This window comes from Myotis myotis, unplaced genomic scaffold (assembly GCF_014108235.1).
Source record: "Myotis myotis isolate mMyoMyo1 unplaced genomic scaffold, mMyoMyo1.p scaffold_m19_p_3, whole genome shotgun sequence".
Taxonomy (NCBI): Eukaryota; Metazoa; Chordata; class Mammalia; order Chiroptera; family Vespertilionidae; genus Myotis; species Myotis myotis.
This window is the reverse complement of record NW_023416335.1, coordinates 145,105,056-145,126,762: the sequence shown is the minus strand read 5'-3', so window position 1 is coordinate 145,126,762 and position 21,707 is coordinate 145,105,056. Positions and strand designations below refer to the sequence as shown.

At 42.2% G+C, this 21,707-nt stretch overlaps 1 protein-coding gene and 1 non-coding gene across 3 annotated transcripts in view; one reads left to right on the top strand and one right to left on the bottom strand.

Moving 5' to 3' along the window:
* The window catches only part of LGR5 (leucine rich repeat containing G protein-coupled receptor 5), a 145,492-nt gene extending 124,143 nt beyond the window's left edge, over nucleotides 1–21,349 (top strand). For both annotated transcript variants that reach the window (XM_036298873.1, XM_036298871.1), the window contains 5 exons: nucleotides 13,384–13,455; nucleotides 14,224–14,349; nucleotides 15,586–15,731; nucleotides 17,541–17,624; nucleotides 18,636–21,349. In XM_036298873.1, coding sequence (XP_036154766.1) covers nucleotides 13,384–13,455; nucleotides 14,224–14,349; nucleotides 15,586–15,731; nucleotides 17,541–17,624; nucleotides 18,636–19,720 — 1,513 coding nt within the window. In that variant the 3' untranslated portion in view covers nucleotides 19,721–21,349. The remainder of the gene's footprint in view (nucleotides 1–13,383; nucleotides 13,456–14,223; nucleotides 14,350–15,585; nucleotides 15,732–17,540; nucleotides 17,625–18,635) is intronic.
* On the bottom strand, nucleotides 11,370–11,501 carry LOC118652353. The gene has a single exon (XR_004966596.1). It is a non-coding gene; the product is annotated as a small nucleolar RNA SNORA51 (small nucleolar RNA).
* Nucleotides 21,350–21,707: the final 358 nt, after the last annotated feature.

Genomic DNA, 21,707 nt, shown 5'->3' with positions numbered 1-21,707 from the left:
CACATTGACCCAGGGCTTGCAGCAGGAGCAGCCACTCATCCTGGTCAGCCGAGTGGAGCTCCCACTGTGGTGGTGCACTGACCAGCAGGGGGCAGCTCCTGCATTGAGCGTCTGCCCGCTGGTGGTCAGTGCAAGTCACAGCGACTGGTCAAATGGTCGTTCTGGTCATTCTGCCCTTCGGTTGCTGGGCTTTTATTATATAGGATGTCATTATGTTGGCTATAATTTTGCCTCTGTTGATGAATGCATTTTATGTTGTAGACCTTACAGATTTCAAAGTATTTCATGTGGGATTTTTGTATTGCTTGTATTGATATGCAAACCATCCCCATTTTTCATATGAACATGATGCTCATAGAGACTAGATAACTTCCTTGTGCTTACTCTGCTTTCAAGCGACAGTCTGACCTGACCTTGCATCCATATCTCCTGACTTTGAATCTGGTAGTTAGCTGAATTACCACAGGCACTGATAATTTTTCACAAAGCAGCATGTAATCAAATGGGTCAGATAAAATTAAAAGTGGTCTCAAGTTTTGCTGACTGTGTCTTTGTCCATTTTTAGCACCAATATCAGGTTTGTTAATGTCTTCTGTCTCTGGTATCTATATATATAAAAGCCTAAGCAACCACCCAACTGTTTGACCATCCAACCAGTAGCCATGATGCGCAATGACCACCAGGGAGCAGATGCTCAATGCAGGAGCTGCCGAGCAACAGCAACTTTGCAGAGTGCCCTCTCGCACTCTGGGACCCCTCGGGGGATGTCGGACTGCTGGTTTTGGCCCAATCCTCACAGGCCAGGCTGAGGGATCCCACCTGCCAGAGGGACCCCAACCCCACTTACTCCAGAGACGCCCTTCGGCCCCAGTGCCATCCCAGGTGCAGCTGGCCAGGGAGGGACCAAGGTTGGCTCCAGGGTATGTCTAGCCCATCCCACCCAGTCCCACTCTGCTGGCCACCTTCTAATTCATTTCCTTTCAATGTGCATGAATCCATGCACTGGGCCTCTAGTGTTTAAATAATTATCTTTATTTTAAATACATATTCCTCAGACTGACTACTCACAATTAAATAGGAATAAAAGAAATCTCCCAGGGAATATGCTCCTTTTAAAAATGTTACCTAGTTTGACAGTCTCTGGGGGCTTTATAATCTCTGAGAAGCCTGAATTAATGTTAGTTGCAATATGTTCACAAACCACAGTTACTTTACAAACAACATTCAGAGCAAGGTGAGGGATTGTGAGCCATTTCCACCTGAGATCCAGCAGAGCTACACATAGGAGGACCCCACACTCACTGGCTCTTTCTGCAAGTCTGCTCCCTCTCAATCTACCCATGGGCAAAAATAGTGCACAGTGCCCTAACCGGTTTTGCTCAGTGGTTAGAGCATCGGCCTGCGGACTGAAGGGTCCCGGGTTCAATTCCGGTCAAGGGCATGTACCTTGGTTGTGGGCACGTCCCCAGTGGGGGGTGTGCGGAAGGCAGCTGACCGATGTTTCTCTCTCATCGATGTTTCTAACTCTCTATCCCTCTCCTTTCCTCTCTGTAAAAAATCAATAAAATATATTTTTTTTAAAAAATAGTGCACAGTTATCAAAGGTAGTGCTAAGGGGGTGGGAGAAGGGTGCTCCTCCCAGGCATTCAAGACTTCCCAGAAGCCTTAACTAATATAACATTGCAAGTCAACTGTAATTGAAAAATAAAAAATTATTTAAAAAAGAAAACACTTCCCAGAAGCCTTAGAATCGACATTTTACTTTAGAATTCCTTGCTTTTACTTAGTCACTTCCACAACATTCTACTCAAAACTGTGTGTGTGCTGGCGGGGGCAAGGATTTGAGGTGTTCGGAGATGCAAAATCTAGCCTTGGTCCTAGCAGTGTGCCGCGTAGCAGGAGGTGTGAAACTTACTCTCAAACAACTATGATGTAAATTAGAACTTGGAACAGATGTAGCCTAGAATGTATGGCTAACAGCTGGCTCCTTGGAGTCAGACAGAGTTAGAGTTTGGGCTGTGACTCTACTGCTTATTAGTTGTTTTAGACAAGATACTTAACTTCCCTAAGACTTGGTTTCCTCCTCTGTAACATCGGGATGACGCTACCTGTACGTATTATTACACATAATTGCACTCATGATATAATTATGTAAACAGAGTAATATAGTTTTTGGTATGTAGTAATTGATCAATAAATGTTTGTCACTTCTTAATAAGTGACTGCGTTTTACATTGAGGCAATACCATTTGTAAAATCGTGACGTGGAGAAAGCTCAGGATGTATGGGGAAGGGGCCAGTCTCATTTTGTCCAGAGTCTGGGATCCGTGTGGAGAAGTCTTGAAACATAAGAGATAAATCTGAAAGGGTCAAGTAAGCTGGAGCTTGAAGAGTTTGAGTGATAAACTAAGGGATCGATATTTAAATCAACCTGTACCCGTATGCCCAGGTAGTGAGGGATGGTGTGCTGTTTAAAAAAAAAGGAGCTCTTGAGCCAAACGCCCCAGCCTCGCTGTTGACTGCTGCACAACACTGGGCGGATTACATAATGTCTCTGCCTCAGCTTCCTCATGTGTAATGACATAACCAACATCACAGGCTTATCGTGAGTATTAGGAGATATTACATGTTCATTTTTAGCTGAGAGCCTGGCAAAGCATTACATAAATGGGAGTCATTATTATTATTACGATCATTGCAGAACTGAGTAGTTAATTAGCCCCCAAGCAAAGGACAGTTTTTTCAGTGTAATTGTATAATTAAAATAAGCATGACGGTAAATTTCAAGTAAGAGAGCCATTAAAAGTGACACTTTAAATCTCTTCTCCAACCCCCAAAGATTTAGTCTTTCTCCAAGTTTCCTAATCACTTATGCAGCCAGCTCTGGCTGGAGGTGACTTTAAGACTTTCTATATAAAGTGGACTGTGCAAGTGCAATTTACATATGCAAACATGCCATTGTTGGCTGGTAGTTTGTGATATATCAACATAGTGTATGTAGTAAATCTGTTCCTGAAAGATTGGCTTTACATTACTTTATATAAATTGAGTGTTTTAAGCAAAAAAGAAAAGTGTTTCTTCAGAGAAATGCTGTCATTTTTTTAAAATGTAAAAGAGACCACCACCCCATTTATCATCATATCCAACTGCTCATTAATTTGGGCGGGCAAAAGCTGCATAAATTCTGTCAGCTAAATAGCACGAAAGAGAGGGCTATCAAAAGGCAAATCAGAGTTCATCTTGGGATTTTTTCTTTCTTCCTGCTTTTTCAGAAAATCTACAAATATTTCAACCTGCCATTATGCATTTTCAATGTGTCCGTTTTCTGTAGGTGCAAACATTGGACGAGTAATCAATAGAAATGTCACTTCCCTAGAAAAACTCAGAGCCAAAGTGTTCACCTTTGATTAGCACAGGCAAGGGTGACAGTTGGCATCTTGCAGTCTCATAGGTGACTTTTTCTCTCAAAAGGGTCCAACCAGATCACAAAGAATCATCCCACTGAGTTCTTTGGATTCCAGGGAGAAAATGAGTCTCATGTCAGAAAACCTTAGTGGAACATTTTGCTGGAAGAGATGCTCTAGATCCTGCTGCGTTAGGCACGTCTGCACAGAGACCGAGCATCAGGGAGGCTCCATCCATCTCTCACTCTCTCTGATGCAGCGATTGGAGCGTGGCCATCACAGCCTAAAGCGGGTTCTTTCTTCTCACCTTATTTTGTCTTGTTTTTTCTCCTCCTCTCTCTCTGTTTTTCCCCTCGCTCTCTTTTCCTTCCTCACTATGAGTTGATGTTTCTATTAGGAGCTCATTTGGTCAGTGGCCAGCAGGAACTCACTAGGTTGCTCCTATGACCTATTATTTAAAGCCAGACCTGCTTGGAGCAATTGCTGATTCTCTTGATAAGGTGGGTAGAGTTGAGGGTATTATAATTCAGATAGATGTATCCATGTGGGAAGGGATCACCAGCTACATTCAGGGAAGTTTCTGCTTGAAGATCCATGGTCATGTCACCAAGTCCCTTTTTATTGTCATTTTATCCCAAGCCAGCATGTTTTCTCCTCCCACACCACCACTTGCAGGTAGATCCATACCTACCAATATTACATATTCATGTAATATAGAATTTTATATTATGGGTTGATATCCCGTATATCCATTTTCTTCTAGGCATGTAATATTGGAATCTGGTTACCAGTAAATATTCTTATTATGATAATCCTCAAACATACATAACAATAGTGAGGGTAGTATAAAAACACCCTATCAGAGACTGTGATAGTTCATGTATTATTGCAGCCTCATGAGCCCTGGAATTGTGAGGAGCACAAAATAGGTACTTTATACAAGTTTGCCCATCAAGATGATTGCCTATGCAGCAAATGTGTTTACTCCTTCAGAAATAAGAAACAACTTTGTACAATTTCACTGTTTTGAACCCCTCTTTCCTCCCCCCCCCCTTTTTGTTCTAAAGTGAACTTGTTTCACACCTGTGGCTAATAGAAATAACAATCTTCTTTTTTTAAGAGAACTGTTTGAGCATTTTTTGTAGTTTTCTAAAAATGTTGTATTAGTTGAGTAGAGAGGGACTTATAACAAGATTTTCCTCTACTAAAAATGTGTCTTTTTAAAAAATCTTTATTGTTGAAGGTATTACACATGTCCCCTTTTACCCCATTGACCCCTTCTAGCCCGCTCCCGGCCCCAGCCCCAAGCCTATGTCTGTGTCCATGAGTTATGCATATATGCATACAAGTTGTTTAAAAGTGTGTCTTTTATTACAATTTGAGATCCTGGCTGTTTGAAAGTACTTGACCTTAGAGATTAAATGCCTCTAAACGGGGGGAGGAGGAGGAGGTAAAATACATATATCAAAACCAAATTAAATGCTAATGAAACTGGGAAGCATGTTTTATATTTACAACTTTAAAAAACAACAGTTTTAAAAAACAAACAAACAGTTTTTTCATATGAAAGTTACTGGGGTCTTTTCAGGAATTAAAAAGGGGGGCAGTTGTTATCTGCTGTGCTTTTACTAGATCACATCACATTGTCACCATCACATTGGTTCCCATGTGGGACTTGGGAAAGGAGGAGGCAGCTGGTTATGGGCATCTCTGGGGTAACACGCTATTGTCTCCTGATCTGTGCATCTAAGGCCTGGGAAGGTCTCTGGAGAAAACCAGTCTGGTTGGTGATCACCTATCCTAACACTCACTACGTTATCTGGAAACCACTTTCCTTGAGATTGAGCGTACACTGGCAACCAACCAGAAGACCTTCTTCCTCTTTTAATGTACTGACTCTTGCCCCAACAAATTTCTGATAGTGAGTGAAGGGGCCAAATCACCTTTAACTTTGGGGGAAAATGTAGTACCTAGCTTTCAGAGTTCAATTCTAAAATCACTTGATTTTGCTTCAGACCATTGAGGGATATGAAAAACTACCAACATTTACCACAATTTTGTAAGAGTCTCTACAGAATGTCAGATTCTTTTAAAAATGATAAAATGGAGACCTGCATAAATCAGTGACTAGGTTAAGGTCACCCAGATACTTACCGGCAGAAGTAGATCTCTAGAAGCCGTTTCCTGTCTCGTACACCACCATGCAGAGAGATACTAATACCACAAATGCCAGGCCAGTGCTGCATCCATTCCTTTACTCCCACAAATTGTAGTGGGGTGCTTTCAAGCCTTCATTGGATAAAGTGGCCTTTATGTTGCTGTTATCAGGGTTTTAATCCAGATGGTTCAAATCTAGATGCCCCCTTTCTTAAACTCCACTTGGATTCTTCACTGATCAGGAATTGTTTATGGACATAGGTCCAATATCATTTGGACAAAAAAAGAAAAAGTACAATGATAGTTCTTTGCAAGGATACCAACATCACAGTCTACATTCTATTCCTACTACATACAGTCTAAGCCAAAGAAACTCTTTAATTACTCTAAACATTGTGCCCTCAGCCAAAACAGTTGACTTCCTTGGGCCACTTTTCTTTTCTTTTGCTCTTTCTTTCTTTCTTCCTTTCTTTCTTTTTTCATTTGAAAGAAACACAAATGATCGATGAGATTGCAAAGTCTGGTATTCACAGAAAAATTATCATGACATCTGTTTGAGGTGAACTTGTTTAAGGTTCTGCAAACAGAATCATCCATATGTTAGCCTTTAGGGACAGAAAAGAAATTGACATCCCCAAGTTCATTATTCCCTGTGCTGCATTTGGAAGAACAATATCAGGAAAGGCTAGAAGCTGAGGTCTCCAAAAAGTCCCCAGGGAGTCTTTTAATAGAGATGGGCTGTCTGCTTGACTTCCCCTGGGGATAGACAAAGAAGAGGGCCTTCTTAGCAGCACTACAAAGGCAACATGAAGTCCTGCGAGGTCTAAAGACCAAAATGAGAAGTTATGGGGTCATTCATCACGTTGCTAGAGGACAATCATTATTCATTAGAAACGCCAGTATTTTAATACTATTGCATGTGACAAATAGGAGCCATCAGTGGAATTATATGTTAGCTAAAATAGAGGCTCAGATAATAGATGTGATGAACATCTTCCACGCAGAACTTAAGAAGGTGTTTGTGATACCTTAAAACAGCGGTTCTCAACCTGTGGGTCGCAACCCCTTTGGGGGTCGAACGACCCTTTCACAGGGGTCGCCTAAGACCATTGGAAAACACATATATAATTACATATTGTTTTTGTGATTAATCACTATGTTTTAATTATGTTCAATTTGTAACAATGAGAATACATCCTGCATATCAGATACTTACATTATTATTCATTACAGTAGCAAAATTACAGTTATGCAGTAGCAACAAAAATAATTTTATGGTTGGGGGTCACCACAACATGAGGAACTGTATTAAAGGGTCACAGCATTAGGAAGGTTGAGAACCACTGCCTTAAAATCTCTACGTGATTAATACTCTTTTTTTTTTTAATTAAATCTTTATTGTTCAGATTATTACATTTGTTCCTCTTTTTTCCCCCCATAACTCCCCTCCTCCCAGTTCCCGCCCCACCCTCCGCCCTCACTCCCCACCCACTGTCCTCATCCATAGGTGCATGATTTTTGTCCAGTCTCTTCCCGCATCTCCCACACCCCTTTCCCCCCCAAGAATAGTCAGTCCATTCCCTTTCTATGTCCCTGATTCTATTATAATCACCAGTTCATTCTATTCATCAGATTATTTATTCACTTGATTCTTAGATTCACTTGTTGATAGATGCATATTTGTTGTTCATAATTTGTATCTTTACCTTTTTCTTCCTCTTCCTCTTCTTAAAGGATACCTTTCAGCATTTCATATAATCCTGGTTTGGTGGTGGTGAACTCCTTTAGCTTTTCCTTATCTGTGAAGCTCTTTATCTGACCTTCAATTCTGAATGATAGCTTTGCTGGATAAAGTAACCTTGGTTGTAGGTTCTTGGTATTCATCACTTTGAATATTTCTTGCCACTTCCTTCTGGCCTGCAAAGTTTCTGTTGAGAAATCAGCTGACAGTCGTATGGGTATTCCCTTGTAGGTAACTGAGTTTCTTTCTCTTGCTGCTTTTAAGATTCTCTCTTTGTCTTTTGCTCTTGGCATTTTAATTATGATGTGTCTTGGTGTGGTCCTCTTTGGATTCCTTTTGTTTGGGGTTCTCCGCGCTTCTTGGACCTGTAAGTCCATTTCTTTCACCAGGTGGGGGAAGTTTTCTGTCATTATTTCTTCAAACAGGTTTTCAATATCTTGCTGTCTCTCATCTTCTGGCACCCCTATAATTCTGATGTTGGTACGCTTGAAGCTGTCCCAGAGGCTCCTTACACTATCCTCGCATTTTTGGATTCTTTTTTCATTCCGCCCCTCCGGTTGGGTGTTTTTTGCTTCCTCGCATTTCAAATCATTGACTTGATTCTTGCGCTCCTCTGGTCTGCTGTCGGGAGTCTGTATAATATTCGTTATTTCAGTCCGTGTATGCTTAATTTCTAGTTGGTTCCCCAATATAAGATCGAGGGTCTCATTAGTTTTCTTGTAGATCTCATTAAGTTTATCGGCAGCTTCTAAACAGTTCTTGAGAGACCTTAAAAGTGTGGTTCTGAACTCTATATCTTCCATTGACAATTTTGTCCTGTTTCTTTGTCTCCGCATTTTGTTATGCTTTCTTGGTGCACCCCCTAGTGGTCTTTGTTCGCAGTCTTGTAGTTAAGCCTTGATTGTTGTAGCTAATACCAGGGAGGGTTGACCTCCAGGCCAAGTGGCTGTGAGAATCAGCTGTGTCTGCAGTGAGAGAACTTCTGTCCTCTAGGGAGGTGCTAATCTAGCCTTTGCCTGAGGCTATCTGGCAAATGCCTCTGTGCAGGGCTTGGGCGGGGCGGGTCGCACAGGATCAACAGGGTGGGCTGGAGAGAGCAGTTATGGCGGCTCTCAGTCCTGTCCCCAGGGGCTCTGCCTCTCTGAGTCCCAGCAACCGCTGCAAACCTCGGAGAGAAAGCTGCACTCACTCTGACCGAAGCCAGACAGTCCCGCTTCTCCCGTTTGAGTCTGGGTCCCTAAAGACTCGCCCGTATCTGGAGCTCTGAGTCTGCGACTCCCTCCTGATTGAAAAAGCCAACCACGCCCTCCGCCGCCAGCCCGCTCCGCACACTCCGCACCTCAGAATTTGACTTCAGCACTGCGCCTCCTCTGAGTGTCCATATGCGTTTCTCTTTCCTCCTAGTTGTAGGACTTCCACTCAGCCAGCATTCCTGTGGTTCTGGGTGATGTCCGTTCTGTCTTTTAGTTTCACTTTTGAAGTAGTTGTTCAAGGCAGCAAACTCCGGCGTTAACCTATGCCTCCATCTTGGTTCTCTCTAATACTCTTTTTGAGTAGGCAGTAGTGAGGAATCAGAATATGCAAGGTGGACAATGTGGCAATAAATTTTTCTTTTTGTAAAGTAATATGTACATCATAATCATTAAGATTTGGGGAGAGGGCTCTCATTTATTATTCTATTTTATAACAAACCAGAGACCTGGTGCATGAAATTCATGCACTTGGTGGTGGGGTCCCTCAGCCTAGTCTTCGCCCTCTCGCAGTCCAGGAGCCCTTGGGGGATATCCAACTGACATGACTGTTTTGCATAAATGTGGCTGAATTCCGATGAGGCTCATTTTCATCTTGATGGCTTGGTTAATTGACAAAATGGTCGCATTTGGGGTTCAGAAAATCCACGAGTGATTGTTGAGAAACAAATGCATCCACAACATGTCACTGTTTGGTGCGGATTTTGGGCTGGAGGCATCATCGGACCATTCTTCTTCGAAAATGTGGCTGCTCAGGCAATAACAAAAGAGTGCGTATGTGCCAGCAAAGCCGTGGAGGCCATTTACCCGATATGCTATTCCATACATAACCCTATGCTATATACTTTATGAATCAATAAAAAATTTACAATTTTTAATTATAAACCTGCGATTTCTATCAAAATTGGTTCTTGCATGAATTTTGGGACACCCTTTATAAGTATTGCTATCCCAACTTTTCTTTTCATTTCCAATGCATGAAATTTCCATCTCTTTACCTTCCATCTGTGTCTTTTTTCTGAGATGGGTCTTTTGTAGGCAGCATATATATGGGTCTTGTTTTCTCATCCATTCAGTTGTTCTGTGTCTTTTTAATGGAACATTTAATCCTTCACATTTAAAGTGATTATTGATAAATACATTCTTATTATCATTTTATTCTTTATAATTGTGTTTCTCTTTTTTTCTTTCTGTTAAAGCAGTCTCTAACATTTTGTATAATACTGGTTTGATGATAATGAAGTCCTTTAGCATTTTATTTTCTGGGAAGCTCTTTATTTCTCCTTCAATCTATACTAATAAAAGCATAATATGCTCATTAGACCGGACAGCCAAACGACCTTCTGGACGTCATTCCTGACAAAGCCGTGGTGGCAGGGGTGAGGCAGAGGTGGTTAGGGGCATCAGGCTGGCAAGGCAGAGGCAGTTAGGGGTGATCCCCATTTTTTAAAAAAAATTCCTTTTCCTTTTTGCTGCTCTGATTGTTTTCTGCTACCTTGTCTTCCAAATCACAGATTTGATCCTCTGATTCATCTAACCTACTATTAATCCTTTCTATTGTATTCTTCATTTCAGATATTTTAGTCTTCATTTCTGACTGCTTCTTTTTTATGGTTTCTTTGTCCCTTTTAATGCTTACTGTCTCTTTGTTTAAGTTCTCACTATATTCACTCATTCTTCCACTAAGTTCCCTGAGCTTCCTTATAACCATTGTTTTGAACTATGTATCTGGTAGATTGATTTCCTCCATTTCATTTCATTCTTTTTCTGGGGATTTCGCCTGTTCTTTCACATGAGGCATGTTCCTTTGTCTTCCCACTTTGGCTGCCTCTCTGTATTTGTTTCTGTGTATTAGGTAGATCTTCTATGTCTCCCAGCCTTGATATGGTGGCCTTTTGTAATAGGGGTCTTGTGGAGCTCAGTGGCACAATCTCCCTGAATTAGGTGCTCCAGGAATGGCCCTTGTATGGTTTATGTGAGCCCTCTTATTGTACTTAAGTCTTCATTGCTTTTGCCCCATTCCAGGGTGGGGCCAACCCTCAGTCTGGCTGACTATGAGGATTGACCCTAACTGCAGGGGCTGACCTCAGGAAGTAGAATTTGCTCCATCAGGGTCTTGTGCCTGCCAGGATCTTGCTGTGGGTGTGCCTCTTGTGGAGCTGATTGGGTCATGCTCTGATGTGGTCTGAAGCCCACCACTGGGTGTATTGGTTCTAGGGCCTCTTAGGAAGGATTCTGGTTTAGGTCACTGTCAGATGCCGCTTGTAAAGAGCCCTGAGCTACCTATTCGGAGCTGCAGAGTGACCCACTGTTAATGGCTGCCTCTACTGGGCTTGGGTGCAAATGGGAGGGGCCAAAGTACACAGGGCCCAAGGCCAGTTTCTAGCAGCACCAAGCCAGGGGCAGGTCATCAAAAGGCCCACAAAACTCTAACATCTGTCTCCATCTATTAGGCTGAAGGTGGGTTCTCAGTGAGTCACCAGGTAGGAGCGAGTGGTATTCACCAGGTTGATGCAGGTTCACCAAACTTGGCGCCAGTGCTGGGTCTGAGGCCACTCAGAAAAAGTTTCAAAGTATACCAAGTCTAGCTGCCACCCACCAGGGGTTTGCAGACCTCTGTGGTAGGGTAGGGTCTCAGGGAGTTGTCAGGGTGAGGCCAGCAAGATCATTAGGTTAAAACAGACCGATATTTGGTCGTGTCAAGGGAGGTCTCTGCACAGAAATGGTGGTGCCAGCGCACAAGAGAAAAATGGCCCTTGTCTTTGCCACCCCTGAGCCTGCCCCGACTTCCTTGAGAGCCTTCTTTTTTTTTTTTCTCAATGTCTCCCCATTCACAATACAGACCAGGCAAAGAGCCTGAGCTGAAGTGTATATGGGGTAAGTTTACTCTGCCTCCTATTTCTGTATAGTCAGTGTAAGAACACAGCCTGTGGTAAGCACCAGGAGGCCCCTCGAAAGCCTTCTAAGAAAGGCTGCACCATGGGCCCAGGATGGCATCATCCAGCTGACTCCTCCACAGCCCAGGCCCACAGTGAGCTGGAAGGATGAGGCTAGTGGATCTCCCATGGGGGGAAAATGATCCTCACCCTAGTCACAAACTTAGTCTTTTCCTGTTTGTCTCTGAACCCTGAGTCCACCAGACCTCCTTAAGAGACCTCCAAGAAAGTCTGCACCATGAGTCCAGACTGGCAACAGCCAGCAGACTCCTCAGGGAGAGAGCTTGGAACTGCAAGGTCACAGGGAGTCAGGAGGGCGGGGTTAATGCACTTCTTTAGGCCAGCGGTTATCAACCTGTGGGTCGCGACCCCTTTGGCAGTCAAATGACCCTTTCACAGGGGTCGCCTAAGACCATCCTGCATATCAGATATTTACATTATGATTCATAACAATAGCAACATTACAGTTATGAAGCAGCAACGAAAATAATGTTATGGTTGGGTCACAACATGAGAAACTGTATTTAAAGAGCCAGAAGGTTGAGAACCACTGCCTTAGGCTGATGCGGTATGGAGAGGAGTGCTCGACCCAGGAAAGATGGTGTCAGTGTGTGGTGGGGATGAGGATTCAACTAAAGGGACCAGAGCAGCTGTACCTTTAGCCTTCTTCCTGAAGCTACAAACCTTCTTAGTCACCTTCTCTCTGCCAGAGCCCTTGGTTAGTGGCTACAGGTGAGATTTTGTGCACTGGTCTTTTAGGAGGACCCCTGGTTTTCTAGCAGATTCTTGTCTCTTCCAGATTTTCACAGCCACATAGTGTGTGGGCTCCTCTTTCCAGCTCTGGTGCTCCAGGCTGGGGAGACTGGCATGGGGTTGAGACCGTTGCTCTTAACGGGGAAACCCCCGCAACTGAGATATCCCTCCAGACTCTCAGCCACCACCAGTGGCAGTGGGGCCAGCCCTTTTCATGTCTCCCTCCTCCCTACCGGTCTCAATGTGGATTCTTCTGTAAATCCTTGGTTCTAAGATGTCTGTTCAGCTAGTCTTCAGTTGGTTATTCAGGTTAATTGTTCTATTATTTAGTTGTAATTTCAGTTTGGTCCTGGGAGGAGGTGCCATCTTGGATCTCTGATAACTTTCAATTTATTCAAATGTCTACACTTTTGTTACCTTTTTAGTTAGGCATTTAAAAAAATACAAAATTCAGGTTCATTGCTCCTCTTTTTAAATGTGGGCATTCTTATTCCTGTGAAATTATACACACACACACACACACATATGTCTGTGGAGGGGAGGAATGAGGGAATTTTATTTCTCTATAAATTGTAGATTTTCTTTGTTATCAAAGGATTTTACTTCCAGCATATGCAGGCCCTCTTTTATTCATTCCCCAGCTAAGAATTTAAATCTCTGTCTCCTTTACTGGGAATTTTTTTTGAAAGGATCTGTTTCTCTTAAGGCCTGGAATACATGGGCAATGTAGACAAATTCTTGTTGAATTTCATTACATACCCAGGGGCATTTTTTAACTTAAAATGTACCTGCTTGTCAAAGGAAGTACCTTTGTGTCTTCCCACTCTCCTACCCCCACTAATCCTAGAAATGCCCTAATAAAATTTGCAACCTTGTTAAAGTCAATTTTTTTGCAAGAAGAGAATGAAAACTGAAATATCCACCTGAATAATTTTTCTTGATTAATTTAAACAAGGTTGCTTTAAAGTTCTCTCTTTAATCATTTTATACTATTAATATCTTTATCTGAAGGATGATTTTATACGTTAATTATTCCTGTCCTGAATGAAAATTAATTTTTGTTAGACTAAGTATACATGGTAAAACTTCACAAGGTCATCTTTTTTTTTTTATGTAATCCTCTCACTTTTTCTTTTAAATAGGAATTTAGCTTGGAACAAAATTGCCATTATTCACCCCAGTGCATTTTCTACTTTGCCATCTCTAAGAAAGCTGTGAGTATTTTATTACTTGTTTATGGCTGGTCTCTTCATAATCAGGGGCCGTCTAACCCTGCAGTGCACAGATTGCCCACCCTCAGTGTTTCCCACACTAGAGCTCTATCAGACCAGAGAGGAGCCCCCTACCCCTCCAAGGCCATGTAGGCCATTATATGCATAACTGAAGGTCTGGGTGACAGCTGTTCTCATTATTGAGGTGAAATTTTCCATTTTTGCTGAGCGATCAGGAGGAATGGAATAGCGATCAACTCAGTTCTAAAGGGCTTTGGTTTTATAGTTGGCCATCTTGACTAATAAAAAACCTTTGTCTCTTTTTCCCCCTCCCACCCCCCTTTCCTCCTCTCGCTCTTTCCTCCCTCCGCCTCCCTCCTCTAATAGAAAAAGGAGGAATTGGTCAGACAGAAGTTAAGAGGAGAAGGAGGAAAATACATACCCAACAACATTGTCCCCCTCATCCCTAACGTAATCCCGTCAGCATCACTTTTCAAATTAGATGCAGCACCTGCCACTTCATCTGGTATATCCCCCTCTATAGCAAACCTAAGCTGACTATAGAAATTCCAATTTGGATGTGATTAAAACATTCCCCCCTGCAATTCTGACTGTAAAAAGTAACCAAAATGGTTAATTTTACCATTACAAGTGAGAACCCTTCTTAGAAGTTTTTATGGAACAGTGTAATAATCCTTAGGTTGCTTTTTGACGTAAAACGTTTTATGCTAACCACGGACTAAAAGCCCATTGTTGTTTGATGTTTTGCAGGGACCTATCGTCCAACCGCCTGTCGTCTTTTCCTGTAACTGGGTTACATGGTTTAACTCACTTAAAATTAACAGGAAATCTTGCCTTACAGAGCTTGATATCATCTGAAAACTTTCCAGAACTCAAGTGAGTTTGTCATTAAAACTAATAAGATACATTTGTGGTCATGTGAAATAACAGGCGTGTTACAGTGGTTTTCAAAATTTATGAGGTCATGGGACACTATTGAATTGCATTTCATGCCCTCCAGGCCCTAACCCTGGGGCTCTGTCAGGACAAGCCCCGAGGTGGGAGAACGGGTCTTCCTGACCACATTTCCTGTTTCCCAAAGGCACCTCCCAGAATCATTGAGGTCATGGAAAGATTTGAAAACCATTGATCCATGGGATATAAACTTGGACATATAATTCAATAACATTATAACATTATGTACTCCTGTTTACATTTTAAATACCTCTAGCTTGTGTATGTGTCCTAACAAAATTTATGAAGTTAATATTTTCTTGAGGAAGTAATGCTCTTTAAAACCTGTTATGCTTATTATCGATAAAGAGGTCCCTTGAAAGATTATTTATATACATGTATTTTTTTAATCAAAGTACTTTTTATATACTTTTAAAATCAGAACACCAAAAGGGAGTTTGGAAACTGAAAGAGGGGGAAAAAATATAACAGTGCCCCCTAAACAGCTTTTTATGTTATTTCCTCCTAGACTCTGTTTCCAATGTATTTTTAATTGTTAGAATCATAGTACATATACAAACTTTTATGTTTTCATCACTTAATATATTTCCATACCATAAGCACCTTTAAAAAAAAAAAAACACACATATTTTTATTGATTTCACAGAGGAAAGGAGAGGGAGAGAGAGATAAAAACATCAATGATGAGAGAAAATCACTGATTGGCTGCCTCCTGCACACCCCCTACTGGGGATTGAGCCCACAACCAGGAGATATACCCTGACCAAAAATTGAACTGTGACCTCCTGGTTCATAGGTTGACACTCAACCACTGAGCCACCATGGTCAGGCCCATAAGCACCTTTTAATGGTGCTACAATTTTCCTAGCAGTCACTTTTTTAACCTTTTTATTATGGAAGTTTTTAAACACAAAAATAGAGAAAATAATATACCTGTCACTCAACCTCAGCAATTATTAACATTTCATAGCGATAATTTTAATAACTCCATTATTATTATAAATAACACTGTAATAAAACCTCTTTGCACATAGTTAATACTTTAGATTATTTATTAAGGCTAAAACCCAAAATCAAGAGTTATTGAGTGAAAGAAGACGAACACTATTTTACAATTCACTTCTTTAGGTGTATGTTTTTTTCTTTGGTTTTATTCAGGGTTATAGAAATGCCTTATGCTTACCAGTGCTGTGCATTTGGAGTGTGTGAAAATGTTTATAAAATTTCTAATCAATGGAATAAAGGTGACAACAGCAGTACAGATGATCTTCATAAGAAAGATGCTGGAATGTTTCAAGTTCAAGGTAAGACCAGCTGTTCCGGTGATGAAATTGTGTCTGGAAGGGTCTTGAAAAGTCATCAGACAGATCTTCTAAACTCCAGGCACTTCCCTATGTAATCACCCCAGCAAGTTGGGAGTCCATCCCACTTTTAGAGACTCCCAGAGGAAGAGAAAGGTCCTTGGGTATTCATTCTAAAACTTCATCTTTTCTGTACGTGAATTTTTTCAAATATATTTTATTGATTTTTTACAGAGAGGAAGGGAGAGGGATAGAGAGTTAGAAACATTGATCAGCTGCCTCCTGCACACCCGCTACTGGGGATGTGCCTGCAACCAAGGTACATGCCCTTGACCGGAATCAAACCTGGGTCCCTTTAGTCCCCAGGCCGACGCTCTATCCAGTGAGCCAAACCAGCTAGGGCTGTACGTGAATTTTTAATTCTTATGCTTATTACATCTTCCTTAGCATATATTGTATAAATTGGGGTAATTATTAATATTCATATTGATATTTCCATAAACTTTTAAAAGGGCTTCATCTTTGTGGATGTGTTTCTCAAGCATGCTTCTGGGCTCTTTTCTCTAGAAGATAGAATCTGTTTTCATTCTTATGTGGAGGATATGGGCATTTTAGATGCCTCCATATTTCGGCAGAAAGGGCTTAAGAACCCAACCTCTTATCTAACTAATTCCAAAACATTCTCCCCTGCTCCCCCCACAGGGGTATCTGTCGGGAAGGTGAAATGAGATCATGTCTGTGAAGCACTTGGCTTTCCTTGAAGACCTTACTTAAAGAGGCAACAATGCACCTCAAACCACACCTGTGGTAATGAGGAGGCGCTCTGGGCAGCCCCAATTTTCCTTCCCCTGCCAACTTTGCATGTTTGCGCAGATTCTAAACAGACTGGCTTTTCTTCCTCTGGGCCTGAATGATTTGTTGATTCCACGCAAGTATGATTCAGTCTGTCTGCACAAAGCCCTCCCATCTCCTCCTGCACATCGGTTTCAGGAGCCGATATCTTGCCCCTCCGCCTTTTTGTTTTAGGCCACAGCTTGTGTCTTGCACTTGTCCTTGCTTTTGTTTTTGCTCTTAAAAAAAACAAAGTAAAACAATTAGAGTGCCTACTATGTGCCAGGCGGTGTTCTAGGCCCTAGATGTACACAATGAGCAAGAGGCACAAGGTTCTTCATGGAGTTTATTTTCAAAGAAGTGATTCTCAACCCTGGGCCAGGAATCACATGCAGGCTTTTAAAAAACACTCACGGCCGCCCTCGCCAGATCAATGAAATCGGCCTCTTTGGGGAAGTGTGTTAGATCACAGAATTCCTGTGTCGTGGCTGCCTAAACCAACTGCCATCCGAGAGCACAGCCCAGAACATGTGCACTATAGCTATCGAAGTGTTAGAAAATTGGATAAAGTGGTTCTTCCACTGGAAAGGTCCAATTTTATGAAAACTATTTGGTTAAAACAAATACTAGTTTATACATATAAATAAAAAATATCTGTCTAATTTAGGTCTGTGCAATGTGGGGACATCACGAGCTCCAGGAACAAGAACAAAATGAGAGAGCTCAGATGTTATGACCGGGAGCCTGAGGTTATGTCCCTCCCCCAGTTTTGCTGGAATACTGTATCACATAGCAGCTTGAGGAAAACATCCACAGGCAACTTTATCGTTGACTCTTAAGGAAGCCAGAGCCCAGAAAAGAGCAGGATGTCTGACCTCCCGTCTCCTTTGTGACACAACATGTTCAAGGGCAATCCTCCCTGGTATTTGGTCCCCTGGAAAGAGAGAGGACTAATCACTCCAGGACTTCTCATTCCTGCAGATGAGCGTGATCTTGAAGATTTGCTGCTTGACTTTGAGGAAGACCTGAAAGCCCTCCATTCGGTGCAATGCTCACCTTCCCCAGGTGAGAAAGAGGCCAGAGCGGCCTTAGCAGCAATCCCCACCATTGACTCTGAGGCCGGCAATAACGTGGCTACACTTCAAAGCAAGATCTGTGCCACGTCCGCACCTCCTCAGTGTCCCTCCCCACGGACTGGAGTTGGTCTCCATTCATAAACAAGATTTTTGTGGGAGACTTCTGATTCAAGTTAATGGAAACTGTAGCAAGAAGCACATGTAACTTTTAACATGATATTATCAGTTTAGCCTAAACTAGTATGCGACCGTCTTGCTTCCTGTAATCATTGATTTTTTTAAAGGGGTTTCTTTTAAGTCTTCCCTAAGTAGCTATTTGGTTAAAACAAATAATGGCTTATACATACAAGTAAAAAATATCTGTATATGTGGACTTCATAAATGGTCCCATTCCCAGAAACAGGATGGACCAGTTGGAAAAAAGATAGCTGGGAAGGTTAACATTTTATTTTCACCAATTAGAATGTCCCTTGCTCTCAAACATCAAATGCCGTTCTAAACCCAAGACGAGATGTTCAAGAAACATGCCTTCGTATTATTCATACTTCCTCTTCTAATATTATGGAGTATTTCCCCCGGATTCCCCTCTCTGCTTACAGAATCTTCTTGAAGCATTCTGGAAAGGCGGCTGGACGGTGGGGCGGGGAGGGGGGACGGGGGCCGGGGGAGGGGAGGAGACGCCATAATGAAAAGCCCAGGAGACCTGGCTTCTTACCTGGCCCAACACTGCCGGATTCGGGGGCCTTAATGAAAGTGATTTCAATTCCCCATCCGCATGTCTGTAGTTTGAAAACATGAGCACTTGGTGTGCTGACGCCCTGGGTGCCGCGGAAGGCGGTAATGGCAGTGGTTGAAGAACGTGCCACAAGGAAACAGTGTGTTACTGTGGCTGCTATTGGCCACTCTCTTTGGTGTCCTAATAAGAGAAACAAAGAGGTCATTTGGCAAAAGTTACAAGCTGTCGTTTGATACCCAGTCTTTTCCTTCCTTGGACGTGCAGGCCCCTTCAAACTCTGTGAGTACCTGTTCGGGAGCTGGCTGATCAGAATTGGAGTGTGGACCATTGCGGTGCTGGCCCTCACTTGCAACGCCTTGGTGACGTCCACCGTGTTCCGAGCCCCCCTGTACATTTCCTCCATAAAGCTGCTCATCGGGTTGATAGCGGCGGTGAACATGCTCATGGGCGTCGCCTGCGCCGTGCTGGCCGGCGTGGACGCGGTCACCTTCGGCAGCTTCGCGCGGCACGGCGCGTGGTGGGAGCAGGGGGTGGGTTGCCAGGTCGTCGGGTTCTTGTCCATTTTTGCTTCGGAGTCGTCCGTGTTCCTGCTGACGCTGGCAGCCCTGGAGCGTGGGTTCTCGGTGAAATGCTCTGCCAAATTCGAACCGAAAGCTTTTTCCAGCCTGAAAGCCATCATCCTGCTGTGCGCGGTGCTGGCGCTGACCATCGCCACGGTGCCCCTGCTGGGCGGCAGCGAGTACAGCGCCTCCCCGCTCTGCCTGCCGCTGCCCTTCGGGGAGCCCAGCACCACGGGCTACATGGTGGCGCTGGTCCTGCTCAACTCCCTTTGCTTCCTCGTGATGACCGTCGCCTACACCAAGCTCTACTGCAACCTGGAGAAGGGAGACCTGGAGAACATCTGGGACTGCTCGATGGTGAAGCACATCGCCCTGCTGCTCTTCACCAACTGTATCCTTTACTGCCCCGTGGCCTTCCTGTCCTTTTCCTCCCTGCTGAACCTCACCTTCATCGGTCCCGAGGTCATCAAGTTTATCCTCCTGGTGATTGGCCCGCTCCCTGCCTGCCTCAACCCCCTTCTCTACATCCTCTTCAACCCCCATTTTAAGGAGGATCTGGGGAGCCTGGGGAAGCAAGCCCACTTCTGGGCGAGGTCCAAGCACTCGAGCCTGATGTCCATCAACTCTGACGATGTTGAGAAACAGTCCTGCGACTCGACCCAAGCCTTGGTGACGTTCACCAGCGCCAGCATCGCCTACGACCTGCCTTCCAACGCGGGGTCGCCATCCACTTACCCGAAGACCGAAAGCTGTCATCTTTCATCTGTGGCATTTGTCCCATGTCTCTAATGAAATGTGAGAGAAAAGGTTTCCAAAAATTGAAAACCCCAAAATGTGAGGTTGGGTATATCTGAGCAGTAACTAAACAGAGTTGAAACTTGTTTTAAAAAATATATGTATCTCAGTGGAAAAAAGGTGGAAATCTATTGAGACTGGAGTGAAAAATAAGTCTAAATGCTGCTTATATAATTTGTTCAGCAAAGAGATAGGTCAGTCACACTATTTAGGGAAGCCCATATTTTTTTTAAGCAGATGGAAATATTCAAAAGAGATTCTCCATTATTTCAATTGAATTCTTTTTAAAATCACCACTCTAAGGGGTGGGGGGAGACCCTTACTCACAAAAAAGGTTTTCAACCCCCCAACTCCTCAAAAGATGGAAAGATGGTTGGGGATTATTAGGAAAATAAGGGTTTTAAGTGGCCTATCTTACCAAGTAAAGTTGTAACCAACAGGATTTCACTTTAATGACCACGTGGAGATGTTTTAGTCCTTCTTTGCCTTTCCTCAAAAAGGATCCTTCCATGTCACCCATTTCCCCTCAACCCAGTGAATGGATAATATAAGGCATTATTAATTTGCTCACAGTCACATCATTTTTAGACATGCCGGATTTTGTCAGCACTAGATGGTTCCATCCTCAGTGGAATAAAACTGCTTACAAATATTTTGAGAGGAAGATGAACTAAAATTCTTAAATTGCCATGAAGGCAACCCTCTCCAGGTGAGGAATGCCTTGTTGAATTCATTTTAACTCCTTGGTGCCCAAAACTCAAAAGAAAAGTCCGTTGCCGGCAATGGACATACCTAGTGAATATGGTAAGCAGCCTGGGATTTCTTTTTTCTTTCTCCTGGGCGAGCACACATTTTTCAAAAGAGGTTTTATCAGTTGATTCAAACTGAGTGTATCTTAAGGTAATGATCAAATGCAGACATGACATAAATTAAATCCACCAACATAACTTCTCACACATGCATCTCCAGTAGCTCTAGCAACAATGTCTGAAATCACTTTGGACTCAACAGAGACTTGGTAACATATTATCCTGTTTATTTAGCTTGGTTTTAGCTGTGTTGTCTTTGGATCAACTCATTTGATGTCAGGAACATGACTTCTCTGCTTATTCCATATTTAATACATGTGTTAGGTATTTTAAGAGGCAAGATTATTAAATACTAAAGGTCAAAGGATTAATTTGTAACTTTATTATACTACATTAGCTTCAATACATTCAAACCAAAAGACTGTTAGGTAGATTTATTTTTATATAAGCATGTTTATTTTGATCAGATGTTTTAACTTGGAAGTGAAAGAAATACATTTATGAGATGTTTTATAATATGTGTAAATATAGAACTGTATTTATTACTACGGTAAAGATTCAGTAATACAAAGGACCATGATAATAAACCATGTACAGTGGCATATTCTTCCATATATATTGTTTCTCTGCCCATTATCCTTAAATTCATTAACTGTATATAATATATGTAAGTGTATAGTACTTGTAAATAGATTCCAAACTTGCTTTTCTATTGGGTACAAAATAAATTTGTAATAAAATGTGTGACTATAAAAGAAAATATTTTTAAATCTTTTATTGAGCCCATAGGCAAATATATGGTCTCCTAAATGTTTTTGACTTTTGATGTGTAAGTACACTTTCTGTCTAAGTATTTACACCTCAATATGTTAGATATTTTGGACTTACCTTAAGAAGTAAATCTTTCACAAGAACGAAAAAAAATGTCTTAACCAAATCCTGGACTGTTTTAACTGTGATTGATAAGCCATTTGTCATGACAAATGACTCGGTGAAGCTGATTGTCCCAGGGATAGTTTGGACTTCATAGCCAGAACCTATTTCTTGTGCAATGTGAAAAGAAAAAAATAGAAATATATAAATACCAAATCAACCTTAAAATTATTTAATATGAACATGGTTTTCTATAAAATTTTCCTTTAAAGAAAACATATTGCTTTTTTCTCTTATTC